Here is a 17782-nt window from a genome sequence, read left to right as displayed (position 1 = left end):
CTATCTATCTATCTCGTATCTATCTATCATCTATCTATCTATCTATCTATCTATCTATCTATCTATCTATCTCGTATCTATCTATCTCGTATCTATCTATCTCGTATCTATCTATCTCGTATCTATCTATCTCGTATCTATCTATCTATCTATCTATCTATCTATCTATCTATCTATCTATCTATCTATCTATCTATCTATCTATCTATCTATCTCTATCTCGTATCTATCTGTCTGTCTATCTATCTATCCATCTATCTATCTATCTATCTATCTATCTATCTATCTATCTATCTATCTATCTATCTATCTATCTATCTATCTCGTATCTATCTGTCTGTCTGTCTGTCTGTCTATCTATCTATCTATCTCGTATCTATCTATCTATCTCATATCTATCTATCTATCTATCTATCTATCTCGTATCTATCTATCTATCTCATATCTATCTATCTATCTATCTATCTATCTCGTATCTATCTATCTCGTATCTATCTATCTATTTCGTATCTATCTATCTCGTATCTATCTATCTCGTATCTATCTATCTATCTATCTCGTATCTATCTGTCTGTCTGTCTGTCTGTCTGTCTATCTATCTATCTATCTGTCTGTCTATCTATCTATCTATCTATCTATCTATCATCGATCTATCTATCTATCTATCTATCTATCTATCTATCACATATCTATCTATCTATCTATCTATCTATCTATCTATCTATCTATCTATCTATCTATCTATCTATCTATCTATCACATATCTATCTATCTATCTATCTATCTATCTATCTATCTATCTATCTATCTATCTATCTATCTATCTATCTATCTATCTATCTATCTATCTATCTATCTATCTATCCCTCCAATGAGCCAGTTAACCTTCCACTCCACAGTGAAAACCATTTGCATGCATTTGTTACAAATCAATAAGCTCTTGTGCTATTCTGTACTTTAATATATAGATCATATATGTCCACGTCTCTCATTGTGACCTCATTGGCATAAGATTGTACAATGTCCTCTGATAAACTATAGAACATTACTGGCAGTGTTCCACATTAATCCAATGCAAATCCCCTGTGCTAGGTTATCCATCACATTATGAAGAATCCTCTACTGCTAAATAACTGGTGGTCGCGATCATGTTTATTTTAAACTGTAAATCCAGCAATGACAATCATTTTAATCCATCTCATGCTGAAAACTAAAAATGTAGGAAGCCTTGCCAATGCTTGCTCTAGTGGCTTACATAACGTCAAGAGCAATTTAGGTGAAACAATTCTAGACTCTCAGCTCACTATGATTGTTCTGCAGATGATAACAGGACAATTGGGTAAAGCGGATTCCCATAGAGGCTGCATGCAAGGATCCCTGCGTCTGTAAAGCTATGAAAGAATCCGGTCTCATGTGAAGACTGGCTTCCTGCTGCCATGTTGCGCACGTACTTCTTCACGTGACATCAACCGCATACTTTCTTAAACTTTTTTTTAAAGGACTAAAAAAATTTAATTGTTTTGAAGCAAACAAAGAGAAGACACTCTGAACCAGGTAATTTCAGACATCAAGAACTTAAAGGGGTTGTCCAGTTTTTATTTATGTTTTTTTTTAATTTACTTGTAGAATAGGAAATCATAGTTTTCTAATATGCAGGTATTAGAAATTCTGCTCACATACATTTATTATAGTGCATGAGGCCCCTGTCACAATAGAATGTTATAGACCACAGATTAGCCCTGTATAATGCATCCAATGGCTAAATGAATAGAACTAAACATGGCGTCAGTCATGTGACCCCTCCCCTACACACATCATGTGACCCCTAGCATTCAGTTAGTAAAAGGGCTACATGACTTACATCTGTTGGGGCAAGGACACATCCATGGGCTAAGTGAATAGGACTTATGGTGGAAAAACTGGGCTTTTCTGATTTAAAAAAACAACAACACACAAACACCACAACACACACAGGAGACGGGGAGGAGAATGTAAGAGCTGCTCCTCACAGACATTGACAGACATTATGAGGAGATGTTGCTGGAGGTAGAAATACTTTATAACTTCTGCTCCTCAATGTACTATTAACCTGTTATATACCTGGACAGTGTTACCTGAAAGCCAGGGGGTTACATGATGTGGGTCACATGACTGTTGCCATCTTTAGTCCATTCAGTTATCTTATGAATGCATTTCTATGGACTTATCTGTGGGCTATACCTTTATTTATTTAAGACAGAGGCAATTGCACTGATATAAGAAAGGTATGTGAGCAGAATATTAAATACACGTATATTAGAAGTCGGTATGATTTCCTATTCTATAAACAGATTAATCCAAAAATTAAAAAGTGGACAACCCCTTTTAATAGAACTTAAGTGGTTACCATTTATCTATTGTCCTAAACCATTATCATAACTATACTCTATTCACTACAAAACAAAAAAAAACAACACAATATTTACAGAGGTGAAAATCATTTGCGTGAAACGATCTTATGGGTCCTGAAGTCAGGACAAACAACAGTGCTTGGTAAATGCTAAGTTGTAATCCATGAGCGGCACCGGACCCAATATTCACTGAAAGTCTTTGTCTTATAATAGAATCTGAATTGGACCGCTACGAATGAACAATCCCAATGATCCTCTTTTCTTAGGACTAAGCAACAGCACGAACCTTATAGAACAAGAGTTAGCTGGGTCTCTACTAACAGTGACTTTGTTGAGAGACCTTCTGGAAATCTGGTTGGAGCTTGTCTGATTCCTTATAAAACACTAAAACATCCCTTGAAGATCACTGCCGACAATACAGTCATTTCTAGTTGTGTGCTCCACTAGTCCTATAAATGTATAGATTTATACATGTCATTTAGGTTACTACAAAGGGAATAAAGAAGATTTGTTTGTAAATCCTATTAGGCCCATCTGCTTTACATTGACCAAACATCATCAAGGTAGTGGTCTGAGCATGAGTTCACAAAGAATACCATATTCTGAAATGTAAATCCACATAAAAAGCAGAAGGCCCTTACACACTATATAGGACCAAAACTTTACAGATTTTTTTAAACTAAGAAGATAATATTATAACATTTTTAAGAAGCCTCGACAAGAAATAGTTGAAAAGCCTCAAGTCAGCTCACATACTAAGATCTTAAAACATCCAATTTGCCCACAAATGGGAATTACCAAGTTGAACAATGTATAGCTGCTTTTCTGTAGAGCAAAATGTGCGTACGTCTGCGGAGGTTAGAATATAACTGCATGCAGACTTCTAATGACATTGTATGGTCACCTGCTTACTAGAATTACCAACAGTTCTCTAATGATCCACTCAATTTCAGAAGAATCACGATTGGAACAAAGCTGGCCAAGTTACTTTACAGCCAAACTGTTCCAGGCCAACTAACTTAACTGGGAAGCAACTGATAGAATATTAAATGACATGTAGCAAATCTCAGAAAGTCTGAACCTCTGTTTATAGTTGGAAATTCCATGAGGAGGTCAAAGCCCGCCATTGGGCTGTATCGGCATTTAAAGAAAGTAGATTTCAGGAAATTAAAGAGTTTCTGTGGTAAGAAGCCAAACAATCATAAGCTGATCATTATCGAGAATGATCAGAGCATGGAGCATGTCTGTAGAGAAGAAGACAACCAAAGAAGACAGTTGGCGGATGAATACACAGAGAGGGTGAAACGGCTGTCCTGTATTACAAGACAAGACTAAGAACAGCCTAAAGCTCTGATCACAACATGTTGGCGCACAACATTCGGAGTACACAGTGCTGTGAAGTATCTACCCTCACAGGATTTCTTCTATGGTTGCTAACTTCTCGCATATAATTGTTTCAGATCATCTAACAAATTTTAATACAAGATAAAGACAACACGGGTAAACACAAAATTCAGCTTTTAAATGATCATTCCATTTTTTGAGGATAAAGATTTATTTAAAACCTATCACCCATGTGAAAATGTAATTGCCCCCACTAAACCAAATAACTGGTTGTGCCACTTTTGACAGTAACGAGTGCCATCAAATGTTTGCAACAACTTGCGATAATTGTTTTTCACACTGCTGTGAAGAAATTTTGGCCAACTTCTCTCTGCAGAATTGTTTTAATTATTTTGGCTACATTTAAGGGTTTTCGAGCATGAACTGTCCGTTTTAAGGTCTTGTCACAGTACCTCAATGGGATTCAAGTCAGGACTTTGACTCGGCCGCTCTAAAACCTTAATTTTGTTTCTTTTGAGCAATTCACAGGTAAACTTTTTTGTGTGCTTTGGTTCATTGTAATGCTGCTAACCCAACTACGCTTGAGTTGAGGTTACGAACTGACAAGTGGACATTCTCCTTCAGGATTATCTAATAGAAGAATTCATGGTTCCATCAATTAAGACGTCCAAGTCCTGCAGAAGCAAAGCACCCCACTACCACCACCATGTTTAACTGTTGTTATGATGTTCTTATGGTGGAATGCAGTGTTAGCTTCATGACAGATGTAACAAGACCCGTGTCTTCTGAAAAGTTCTACTCTTGACTCATTAGTCCGCAGAATATTATCCAAAAAGTCTTGAGTCATCAAAATATTTTGGGGAAAATGCGAGGCAAACCTTTGTGTTCTTTTTGGTCAGCGATGATGTGCGCCTTGCATCTCTCCCATGCATGCCATTTTTGCCCAGTGTCTTTCTTATTGTGGAATCATATACATTGACCTTAACTGAGGAAAGTTATTTGAAAATCTCCCATTTATCAATTGTCCCATTATTTAACATTAGTTCTTCCCAGTCTATATCTTGAATTGCAGCCCTCATCCTGGGGAAATTGGCTTTCTTAAAATTAAGTGTATTTGCCCTCCCAGCCTGTGTTTGTTTTTTACAGTATAGGTAAAATGTAACTATATTGTGATCACTGTTACCGAGGTTTTCACAAACATTGACATTCCCAACAAGCTCTGCATTATTAGAAATGACCAGATCCAAGAGAGCTTCACCTCTAGTCGGGTCTTCCACAAACTGGCCCATAAAATTTTCCTGCAACAGGTTGAGGAAATGTCTCCCCTTTGCAGTTGAAGCCGAACCATGACACCAATTAATATCCCGGTAATTAAAATCTCCCATTATCACTACTGTACCCGCCTGTGAAGCCCGCTCCATCTGTTTATATAGCTGAACTTCCATCTCCTCAGTTATATTGGGGGGGTCCATAGATTACACCAAAAGTAATTTTTTCAGTGATTACCTCCCTTTGTAATTTCACCCACAAGGTTTCAACCTCTTCACAATCTTCACCCTCTAATGTCTCTTTCACACACTCGCCTTCATATCACTTCTCACATACAGACATACACCACCGCCTTTCCTATTCGCCCTGTCTTTCTGAAACAGTGTAAAACCCTGTAAATTTACAGCCCAGTCATGAGAAGAGTCTAGCCATGTTTCAGCAACACCAACTATATCTATGTTTTCCTCCAGTATCAAGGCCTCCAGTTCCCCCATTTTGCTTGCTAGACTTCTGCCATTTGTGAACATACACTTTAACTTGCCTTTCAGTTTTTCACTTTCAGTATCAGAAATGTGATTATTTGACGTTATTTGGGCATTTTTATTTTCATTGCTGTTTTGTAACAAAAGGATCTCCTTATCCTGTTGTCTAGTCCTCTCTCCCCACAGTCTGTTTCTCCCCCCACCAATAAAGTCTGACCCCTCTCTAACCTGACTACCCCTTTATTTTCTACATTGGCCTCCCTCCTCAACCCAGTTTAAATCCTCCGCCACCCCAGCTAGAATTCCCTCCCCCAGCAGAGCGGACCCCCTTCCATTTAGGTGCAAATCATCTGCAGAATACAGTTTGTACCCCAATGAAAAGTCAGCCCAGTGCTCTAGGAACCCAAAGCCTTCTCCTCTACACCAAGACTTAAAGGACGAGTGTCACGAAAAAAAATTTTTTTATATCAATTTGCATTTAGTGTTTTATTATAAAATCTTTGGTTTATTTGTGTGTTTGTGTTTTACTTTTTTCTTTTTTCTAACTTTTACTTCACTATGGGGGCTGCCATTTTGTTTTTCATCTCTGTATGTGTCGATTAACGACACATACAGACATGGAATACGGCAGCTACAGTGCATAGGAGTCAATGAACGGGAGCCGTTCCATTGACTTTGCTCTATGGCTCTGTACTGCGCAGACGCAGGTCAGAGTCACACAGAGCAGAGCAGCTGTTTGCAGGGAGAGAGCAGGCGCCATCTTGAAGACCAGCTGCACTGCAGGTAAGGTCTGTGTCTCTGCATGTCCCACTCTCTATCTCACAGACCCACGCTCTCGTGACCCCCGACGGCCCCCCCCCCCCCCCCCCCGACTGTTTGGGAATGTGACTAATGAACCTCTCAGTCTCAGCACAACTGGAGAGATTTATCGTTCAGGGGTCTGGGAAAGCTGGGTGACCACCATTACTCCTCCTACTGGAGTGTGAGATTCATTAGTCACATCCCCAAACACACTCCAGTAGGAGTAATGGTGGTCACCCAGCTTTCCCAGACCCCTGAACGATAAATCTCTCTAGTTGTGCTGAGACTGAGAGGTTCATTAGTCACATTCGCAAACAGTCTCAGCACAACTAGAGAGATTTACCGTTCAGGGGTCTGGGAAAGCTGGGTGACCACCATTACCCCTCCTACTGGAGTGTGAGAGGTTCATTAGTCACATCCCTAAACACACTCCAGTAGGAGGGGTAATGGTGGTCACCCAGCTTTCCCAGACGCAGATATAACCAGGAATGGGCTGGATGGACGGGCTGAGGGTGAACAGGGTTTTTGGTGATCCCCCTCTGTCATGTGATCGGACCTAGGTTACCGGTTCATCAGACGGGGTTCATGTGACTATAAATCTGTCCATAACAAGAGACAGTGCACTCAGGACAAGCCCTGCCCTCATGCCGTAGTTGTGTGGTTCTGTCTGCAGTGATGGCGGTGGGTGGCTCTGACACCCGCCTCCCCCGTCGGGTCATCTCAGGACAGAAGGTGTGTCCGGATTGGAGACACAGCGCCGCACCTGTCCTCAGGTTGTGTCTGGTATTGCAGTTCACCTCCATTGAAATTAATAGGACAGAGCTGTAATACCACACACGACCTAAGGACAGGTGCGGCTCCATGTTTTCCTGGACGACCCCTTTAAGACATTTTACCCGTGTGTGTGTGGCAGAGCGGAGTGTGCACGGGCGCCGCTGATACTTCATAGCCACTTATCAGCTGTTTTGAAGAATCAGCGGCGAGCACCCCCCCCCACACACACACAAATCCCCACAAACACGCAAAATCAAGTGTAATCAAGCGTTTTTTTATGTGTTTTTTTGCACGTAAAATGTGCAAAAAAAAAAACATGTCAAATACACGGCGTGTGAACCGGTCAACTGAAAAGTCATTCACTTCACTTTCATCATTCTAAGGCTGGGTTCACACGACCTATTTTCAGGCGTAAACGAGGCGTTTTACGCCTCGAATTACACCTGAAAAGACGGCTCCAATACGTCGGCAAACATCTGCCCATTCATTTGAATGGGTTTGCCGATGTACTGTGCCGACGATCTGTAATTTTACGCGTCGCTGTCAAAAGACGGCGCGTAAAATAACAGCCTCGGCAAAGAAGTGCAGGACACTTCTTGGGACGTAATTGGAGCCGTTTTTCATTGAATTCAATGAAGAACAGCTCCAAATTATGGCCGTAATTGACGCCTCACAAAACGCGAGTACGAGCAATTACGTCTGAAATGACGGAGCTGTTTTCTCCTGAAAACAGCTCCGTCATTTCAGACGTAAATGCAATTAGCGTGTGCACATACCCTAAGGGTATGTTCACACACAATGTTTTCAGCTGAAAAATCGGAAGCAGAACGCCTACAAGCATCTGCCCATTGGTTTCAATGGGAAATACGGCGTTCTGTTCCGACAGGGCGTTTTTTACGTGGTAGTTTTCCAAAAACGGCACGTAAAAAGACGCCCGACCAAAATGAAGTGCACATCACTTCTTGGGACGTTTTTGGAGCCGTTTTTCATTGACTTTATAGAAAAACAGCTCCAAAAACGGCCGTTAAAAAACGCGAGTTTGATTAAAAAATGGCTGAAAATCAGGAGCTGTTTTCCCTTTGTTTAGTGAGCGTGTGAACATACACTTAGCCTTTTGGTGTGTCCTATAACTTCTTCCAGCTGCAGAATCACACCCAATATGGCTGTTGGACACTGCTTAGCAATTTGAAGACACCTTTTCCTGGCTTGTGAGAGGGGGGGGGTGAGATTCCCTCCCACATTTACAGCAGCTGTGAGTCAGGTTGCTTTGCCTTATTCACCTTGCTGTAATTCTGGGAAGTGCTCTCCCTGGTGGCCAACATTGGAAAACATATCAAATTATTATTTCATTTTTAATACTTTCCACCATACGGAAAAAAAAAAAAAAATACAGCAAAAAACTTAAAAAATATAATAGAAATAAGTAACGACACTTAAAAAAAAATGTTTAATTTGCGACACATTCCCTTTAAGCCATGTATTTAACTCCCTGAGTTCCCGCTGTCTTTCCTGTGATGTGCATGGCACAGGCAGTATTCCTGAGAATGCTACTTTGGAGGTCCTTCCCTTCAGCTTGTAGCCTAGTTCTTTAAAGTTATTCTTAAGGCTCCTCCACCTACCATTTATTCTGTCATTGGTACCCAATGTTGGTATACCTTTTTTTGCAACTGTATTGAAAAGAGTAGTCGATGATAGGTGATAAATATTTGATCACTGGCGGGGCCAACAGATCACCGAAATAGGGGTCCCAGGCACCCTTTCCACCTCACTGCATGATCGCAGTGAGGTCGAGCTTGAATGGAGCGTTGGACATGCATGTACGGTACCGCCCCATTCAAAGTCTATGGGACTGACGGAGACAGCCGATTACAGCGCCATTTTCATCAGTCCTTTAGACAATAAATGGAGCAGCAGAGAATATGTTTGACCGCCACTCCATTCCGACTCATCCATACTGGCGGTGGGGTAGTAAGGAGGAAGCTGGGGCTTCGATCCCAGTAGTGGGGCCACTAGTGATCGGAGATTTATCACCTATCCTGTAAATACGTGAATAATGCCTATTTTGGGACAACCTCTTTATGGTATATGTTTTTTTTTTAACAATGGGAGTCATCAGCAGACGTATGCAACAGTATTGGCATACAGTGGTTGCATACATCTGGGGCACTTGGTGGCAGAACTTAGTGCCCAAATAGTGTGCATGAGACGTCACAGTTGCTCCAGAGCCCAAATAATACAGAAAAACAGCAAACTATTTAATAAAGGCATACTACAGATTTGATTTTTGGCTATTTAATACTGGTCAGGCAACATTTACAATAGGTGTGGAACCCCTTTAAATGACAATACACCCAGGGGTTATCTGGTCTCTGACATTTTTTTGCTAATGCTTCTTTTGTTAAATCATCTAATTTTCAGCCATTAGCAAAAAAAACTTTGTAACCAGATAGTCACTTTAAAGGCTTTTAGCATAAAATAACAAGATAAATATTCTATATATTCTAAAGATCTGTATGAAAGAAAATCACACTAGTATAAATTGATTTCCAAAACATATCCTATCTACCTCTGTAGTCATAATTGTATAAAAAATTATATTTTCTGCTATAGGGAAAATGTAACTAGTGTTTGAATTAGCAGCAGGGATATATATTAATATAAAACACACATTTATCAAGATCTAACATCTCCAAACCTGCTAAATGTCTGTCTTTCTTACTGCAGGGTGAATGTAACATATACACCTTTCCACATGAAAACTTGCCATCTACCATGTGCTTACGGAGTAGCAATAAATACACAGCTTCTGCTGAAGGCAAATTCTGTCTCTTAGTTACATGGCACCAGAGTCAGAGCCACCATACTCTACTTCCAGACATTCAGAAGTGGAGCTACTTGCAAAAGATCATTTAAAAGTAATGTTTTCAGTTTAGACTTGATCCAGTACAATTGGAAAATCCAGCCTATATAGTTATATATCTCCCACAATGCTTAGCCAAACTTCTAGGTGACGAGGCATAAAATGGATTGCGTTGGCAGCCTTGTAAAAAAAAACGTTGTTCTCTCTGCTCGATCCTATTTTTGCTAGCAATGTCTTCCAAAAACTAGCTGGGTGTCACAGGATGTCCCATTGCTGGTACCCCCCACGTAATCTGTTTCCATGCAGCGTCACAACAGGGGAAAAAAAAGACATTACACAGTTTCCATTTAAATTAATGGGCTGTCCGGGTAATGAAGAGACATGGCGGCTCCTCCAGAGTGAGAGACGTTCTGTTTGGCCACTCTCTGCTTTGATTATTACATGAGGGTCCTGGATGGGAGACTCCCTCTATTAAGTCAGAATTACTTAATAGGTTATTTAAAAATGGGTTTTATAAACCAGTCACAACCCTTTAAGGCTTCATTCACATCTGCGCTAGGGCTACGTTCTGACGTTCCGTCTGAGCTTTGCGTTGGAACGGAGCCCTGACAGACACAAACGGAAACAATTTGTACCGGATCCGTCACCATTGAAATCAATAGTGATGGAAACGGAAACCTATGGTTTCCGTTTGTGTCTGTCAGGACTCCGTTCCGACGCAAAGCTCCGACGGAACGTCAGAACGTAGCCCTAGCGCAGATGTGAACGAAGCCTAAGAAAGTATTCAACACAATGAGATGTCTTATCAACACCCATGGTCAGTGACAGAGCCTAGCATTTTTGGATCAGTGATCACTAAGTGAAAGTCTGATCCTTCCCTTTTCCAACATGTTCCACATTTAGATGACATGTTAGCAGATCTTGATATTGCCCTGTATATGGCCTGATATTTTACCCAATCATAACTCACATCGTATATGGTCAGCTTTTTTTGCTGCAAAAGATCTGCCCTGGTATATGATAATTTATAGATGTGTAAGGCTCTGTTCACACTTGTGTTAAAGACTCCTCTGCTGCAGATTCCATCATATTTGACGGGTAAAATAGCACTGCATCTGGCACTATTTTTCCTGTCAGATCGATAGAACCTATTATCAATGTGCTCCCAAGTCAATGGGGTCAGTGGGGTGCTGGAGATCTGTACGATAGATCTACCACTGTGAAAAGAGCCTAATTATTCTGAAAAAAATATTCTGTTCTCAAAAAACCGAGACAACAGCAGAGAAAATAATTGCATTTATAGATAATTTGTCAAAATAGTAGCTTCCCTGTGGTGGACATGGATTAAAGATCAAGCTCTGCTACCAGCCTCAGCGCCAGTCAAATACTTAGCTGTCTGGATGCCAACTCCAACCATTCGGTCAGAAGTCCTACAATGTGCTATCTGGGAAAGCATTTATCTACACAAGAAATCCACACATAACAATAAAAGCAAGGTCTATGGCAGTTCAATGCGTAAATGAGAATGGAAGTGGAACACTACCCTGCAGGTCAGCACATGTTCTTGTTCCCCTGTGAGTGAAGCACATGTTCTTGTTCCCCTGTGAGTGATGGGCTGGCATTCCTGGCAGCTACACCCATGGGGAGAGCTATGAACAGCAGGTGATAGAAAAGATATTGAGTTTCCTATTTAACAAGCACAAGTAAAGGTAATGTCTTCCATAGACCCTTGTTTGTCAATGGTCTGGAGACTTATTTTCATGATAGAAATCACTCGTATAATAATCTCTAAATTATTGGCATTCATGTTTAGAATGATACCAGTGTTATCTAGCAATAACAAAAATTGGGTTCACGGGTTTTACAATACCTGAGACTGGGAGTTAATATTGGCTCCTTGCTTGACAAGAGTTTTGACAACTTCTACCTGCCCAGCGAGTGATGCAATGTGCAGTGCTGTGTTCCCTTTCTGAAAAATAAAGATTAAATGCAATGTCCTTATTACAATATACTTCACTATTTTTTTATTTTTGTTCCACCATCATCACATACTTCATCCCCTCAACTTAAACCTATTACCAAAACCCTTTCTCTCCATTGCTCACACTATTGTCTTCAGACATTCAGACATAGCTTCCATGCACATGGGAGAACTAGGGCTCCACGGCAACATGGCGTCACCCACGAGTAGCGGTAAAATCCAAGAATTTCCCCAACTTTAATGTTTCCCTATGGGGAAAAAAGTCGCAAGCGGGCTGTTTTTTATCAGTCGATGCATTACGATGTTCAGAATAAATAAACCGTACCTTAGTTGCAGAGTCAACTGAAGATCCTCTTTCCAGCAATTCTTGCACAAGATAGAGATGACCCTCTTTGGCAGCAAGGTGTAGAGCATTGAGTCCATTCTGTAACAAAAGAAAGCTCATGACTATAAAGTAAAGAAGAGATTTCTCTTGAATTATGTGAAGGAGATTCGATTAACGGAGAAAAATCTCGATGTCACTGTAGAATATGTGTACGACCTAGTGTGTTGTGCATTGAAGTCATGTATAAAAAAATGTCTCCTGGATGTCCCACATGAGACTAGTTATGCAAGATATTTGCTGTCGTAAATTTCCAATACTTTCGTACACTTGAAATTGTTGAAAATAGTTTAGCTACATGTGCGATTTTGTTGGAAATAGACTCAAACCACTTTTATGCCCATATACAAGTTTATGCTCTATTTTCAAGAATGGATTACAGCATTTCCCCCACAAAACTTCTTAAATATGAGCACCTTTAAATAATCTTTGAACCCAAATGGAAATTAGCTTGTGCTGACCGCTAAAGGACCAAGCACAGGTTTCCCGTCATCCATGACTAGAAACCTGCAAACTAAGTATAAATTATGTTTCGAGCCTTTATTTCTTGTTCCCTTTATACTGTCCTGCAATTATTATTAGCGGTATTAGAATTAGGGTTTGTGCTAACAACAAAGACAGTCAACTACTTCTTGCTATAGAGGTGGCCATAGTTAGGGTAAGTTCACACGTAGAGTAAATACTGCAAATTTTCCGCAACGGATTTAGATGCGGAAAATCCGCAACATAACACAGTAGCAGCAACGTGGATGAGATACAGTAGCAGCAACGTGGATGAGATTTGAACAAATCTCATCCATATGCTGCGTAAATGATGAACTGAAAAAACGCTCATAAATTGACCTGCGTTTTTTAGTCCAGAGCATGTCGATTGTATTTGCGTAATCGCTGCTTTTTTGTTGCGGGTATTCCCCATGGAATTCAATGGGGAGGTAACACCAGCAACAAATAGCAGATGTTGAGATTTTTGCAGCAGAAAGGCTTACCCAGAATTCTGTGTTTCTTTATCCAGGCCGGCCCCCTGGGATGACGTTTCATCCCACGTAACCACTGCAGCCAATCACAGGCTGCAGCAGTCACACGGGATGAAACGTCATCCCAGGAGTTCGGCCTGCAGTACGCAAGAGGGACGAGTCGCCATGGCTGAGTAAGTATGGTAAAGATGGTTTTCCGCAGCAGACATTCTGTCCGAAAAACTGCACTACAATTTGGTGTGGTTTTTCAGCCGGAATTCCCTGTGGCGCCCAGGACGGATACGCTGTGTGCTTTTACGCAGCGTATTAGCTTTGTGTCAACATAGCCTTATACAGTGTCATATGCAGTGGCATAACTACCGCAGTATCAGCCGTAGCGGCTGCTACGAGGCCCATGGCTTGAAGAGGCCCGTGCCGCCAGCCGAAACGCCCCCCCCATATGTTCGGTGGCGCCGCTAGCAGCCGTTATGGCTGCTACAGCGGTAGCGCCGCTAATATGGGGCCCGCACCGCCGAGCCTCCAACAAGTATGGGCCAGACAACACAGGCCCTATCATGCCTGTAGGCGTCGCTAGCACCGGAGGGGGCCCCGGTGCTAGCGACAGCCAAATACATTCATTAGCGCTGAATGGACGGGCATGTCCGACCATTCAGCGCCTTACAATCATGCTGATTGGCTAGCGGCACGATGACTAATGTCATCACGCCGCTTCCATGCTTGAAAGGTGCTGATTGACGGGGCAAGTCATTCTGTCCCGCCAATCAGCGTCATTGGACCACGCTCGTTCAGCTCCTGCAGACCGACTCAGAAGAGAGCAGATCTGCATCACCAGCGAACAGGAACATGTGAGTATGTAAAGTTTTTTTGTTTTTTTTCTTCATAAAACTGTTAATGGCATTATCAATAGTGGGAGCTCTATCTACAGGAGGGTCGTCTATATGTAGGCCACTATATACAGGGTGGGGTCTATATGTGGGGATGTGGGGCACTAGCTACAGGGGTGGTCTGTATGTGGGGATGTGGGGCACAATCTACAGGGGGGGTCTATATGTGGGGATGTGGGCCACTATATACAGGGGGGTCTATATGTGGACCACTATCTACAGGTGGGGTCTATATGTGGGGATGTGGGGCACTATCTACAGGGTGGTCTATATGTGGGGCACTATATAGAGGGGGAGCTATATGTGAGACACTATACAGGGGTGGGATATATGTAGAGCACTATCTATAGGGGAGCTATTTTTTAGGGCTCTTTCTATAGGGGTGGGCTATATGTGGGACACTATATACAGGTGTGGATTACCTGTGGGGCACTAGCAACAGGGTGGCTATATGTAGGGCACTGTCTACAGAGGTGGGCTATACGTGGAGCACTATCTATAGGGGAAGCTATATGTAGGGCAGCACGGTGGCTCAGTGGTTAGCTCTATTGCCTTGCAGCTCTGGAGTCCGTATGTGGGCACTATCTACAGGGGCTGTATGTGAGACACTATCTTCTACAGGGGCTTCTATGTAGGTCACTATCTACAGAGGCTCTATGGGGGTCACTATCTACAGGGGGCTATGGCGGCACTATCTACAGGGGGCACGGTGTGTGTGTGTGTGTGTGTGTGTGTGTGTGTGTGTGTGTGACAGTGTATGGTACTATTATAATCAGGGACACAGTGTATGGCGCTATTATAGTAAGAGGTGCAAGAGGTGTTGAGAATTTTAACTTTGTTTATAGGTGCAGAAATGTTTAAAAGTGAGAAGCTGGAGACATCTGAGCGGAAAACTGCAGAAATGGGTCATGGCCGGTAGAAATCCATCATAGATGTCTGGACCGGAGGGAGAAGAAAAGAATTAGAATCTGAGACGTCACCGGTGAGTCACTTAGTGTAAATGTTTATTCTGCCTCTAATCAGCACTCTAGTCACTGTATGATCTGCAGCGAGATGATAGTTGGTATGATTAGGATATGATTTTTTTTTTTGTGAAACAGCATCTCCATGCATATCCTCACCATTGTTCGGGCCATGCTGGGAGCTGTCGTTTTACGCCGTACAAACCTATACGGCAGGGGTTGCACTAAATTAAGCTGTATTTGTTCTGGTGTTGTATATATGTACTGATCTTGGTTCTGATGCTGTATGTAAGTACTGAGCTTAGTTCTGGTGCTGTATATATGTATGAGATTGGGTTTGGTACTGTGTATATATGTAATGAGTTTTGTTCTTGTGCTGTATACACTACCGTTCAAAAGTTTGGGGTCACCCAGACAATTTTGTGTTTTCCATGAAAACTCACACTTATATTTATCAAATGAGTTGCAAAATGACTAGAAAATATAGTCAAGACATTGACAAGGTTAGAAATAATGGTTTTTATTTGAAATAATAATTTTCTCCTTCAAACTTTGCTTTCGTCAAAGAATGCTCCATTTGCAGCAATTACAGCATTGCAGACCTTTGCCATTCTAGCTGTTAATTTGCTGGGGTAATCGGGAGAAATTTCACCCCATGCTTCCAGAAGGCCCTCCCACAAGTTGGATTGGCTTGATGGGCACTTCTTGCGTACCATACGGTCAAGCTGCTCCCACAACAGCTCTATGGGGTTGAGATCTGGTGACTGCGCTGGCCACGCCATTACAGATAGAATACCAGCTGCCTGCTTTTTCCCTAAATAGTTCTTGCATAATTTGGAGGTGTGATTTGGGTCATTGTCCTGTTGTAGGATGAAATTGGCTCCAATCAAGCGCTGTCCACAGGGTATGGCATGGCGTTGCAAAATGGAGTGATAGCCTTCCTTATTCAAAATCCCTTTTACCTTGTACAAATCTCCCACTTTACCAGCACCAAAGCAACCCCAGACCATCACATTACCTCCACCATGCTTGACAGATGGCGTCAGGCACTCTTCCAGCATCTTTTCAGTTGTTCTGCGTTTCACAAATGTTCTTCTGTGTGATCCAAACACTTCAAACTTCGATTCGTCTGTCCATAACACTTTTTTCCAATCTTCCTCTGTCCAATGTCTGTGTGCTTTTGCCCATATTAATCTTTTCCTTTTATTAGCCAGTCTCAGATATGGCTTTTTTTTGCCACTCTGCCCTGAAGGCCAGCATCCCAGAGACGCCTCTTCACTGTAGACGTTGACACTGGCGTTTTGCGGGTACTATTTAATGAAGCTGCCAGTTGAGGACCTGTGAGGCGTCTATTTCTCAAACTAGAGACTCTAATGTACTTGTCTTGTTGCTCAGTTGTGCAGCGGGGCCTCCCACTTCTCTTACTACTCTGGTTAGAGCCTATTTGTGCTGTCCTCTGAAGGGAGTAGTACACACCGTTGTAGGAAATCTTCAGTTTCTTGGCAATTTCTCGCATGGAATAGCCTTCATTTCTAAGAACAAGAATAGACTGTCGAGTTTCACATGAAAGCTCTCTTTTTCTAGCGATTTTGAGAGTTTAATCGAACCCACAAATGTAATGCTCCAGATTCTCAACTAGCTCAAAGGAAGGTCCGTTTTATAGCTCCTCTAAACAGAAAAACTGTTTACAGCGGTGCTAACATAATTGCACAAGGGTTTTCAAGTGTTTTCTAATCATCCATTAGCCTTCTAACACAGTTAGCAAACACAATGTACCATTAGAACACTGGAGTGATGGTTGCTGGAAATGGGCCTCTATACACCTATGTAGATATTGCATTAAAAATCAGACGTTTGCAGCTAGAATAGTCATTTAGCACATTAACAATGTATAGAGTGTATTTCTGATTAATTTAATGTTACCTTCATTGAAAAAACTGTGCTTTTCTTGCAAAAATAAGGAAATTTCTAAGTGACCCTAAATTTTTGAACGGTAGTGTATATGTACTGAGCTTTGTTCTGGGGATGTATTTATGTACTGAGGTTTGTTCTGGTGCTGTATTTATGTACTGAGGTTTGTTCTGGTGCTGTATTTATGTTGGTTCTGGTGCTGTATTTATGTACTGAGGTTTGTTCTGGTGCTGTATTTATGTACTGAGATTTGTTCTGGTGCTGTATATATGTACTGGGCTTGGTTCTAGTGCTGTCTTTATGTATTGAGGTTTGTTCTGGTGCTGTATTTATGTACTGAGGTTGGTTCTAGTGCTGTCTTTATGTACTGAGGTTGGTTCTGGTGCTGTATTTATGTACTGAGGTTTGTTCTGGTGCTGTATTTATGTACTGAGGTTTGTTCTGGTGCTGTATTTATGTACTGAGGTTGGTTCTGGTGCTGTATTTATGTACTGAGGTTGGTTCTTGTAGCGCCCATGGCCGCGGGCCGTCAGGTTTACTCACCTCCCGACGCCCGCAGCCATAGATCTGTGAGCGCTGGCCTCCGTCTCCCTCCTAGGAGATGACAGCGCTCACTTCTGCTCCGTTCGGCTGGATCCCGTAGGGTGCGCGCGCAAGCTCGCGCCCGGCCTTAAAGGGCCAGCGCGCGCAATTAGGAAATCGTCATCACCATCAACTGCCACGATTTCCTGGTCTATAAGAAGGCCCCTGGCCTTCTAATCCTTGCCT

General features: G+C 41.9%; 1 protein-coding gene across 37 annotated transcripts in view; it reads right to left on the bottom strand.

Moving 5' to 3' along the window:
* The window catches only part of ANK2 (ankyrin 2), a 626865-nt gene that overhangs the window by 165635 nt on the left and 443448 nt on the right, over nt 1-17782 (bottom strand). For all 37 annotated transcript variants that reach the window (XM_075860538.1, XM_075860544.1, XM_075860543.1 and 34 more), the window contains 2 exons: nt 12227-12325; nt 11791-11889 (listed from right to left, as the gene is read on the bottom strand). In XM_075860538.1, the coding sequence (XP_075716653.1) occupies nt 11791-11889; nt 12227-12325 (198 nt within the window). The remainder of the gene's footprint in view (nt 1-11790; nt 11890-12226; nt 12326-17782) is intronic.

Source organism: Rhinoderma darwinii, chromosome 1 (assembly GCF_050947455.1).
Source record: "Rhinoderma darwinii isolate aRhiDar2 chromosome 1, aRhiDar2.hap1, whole genome shotgun sequence".
In the NCBI taxonomy this organism is placed as follows: Eukaryota; Metazoa; Chordata; class Amphibia; order Anura; family Rhinodermatidae; genus Rhinoderma; species Rhinoderma darwinii.
The sequence above is the reverse complement of the archived record's forward strand: the minus strand, read 5'-3'. Positions and strand labels throughout refer to the sequence as shown.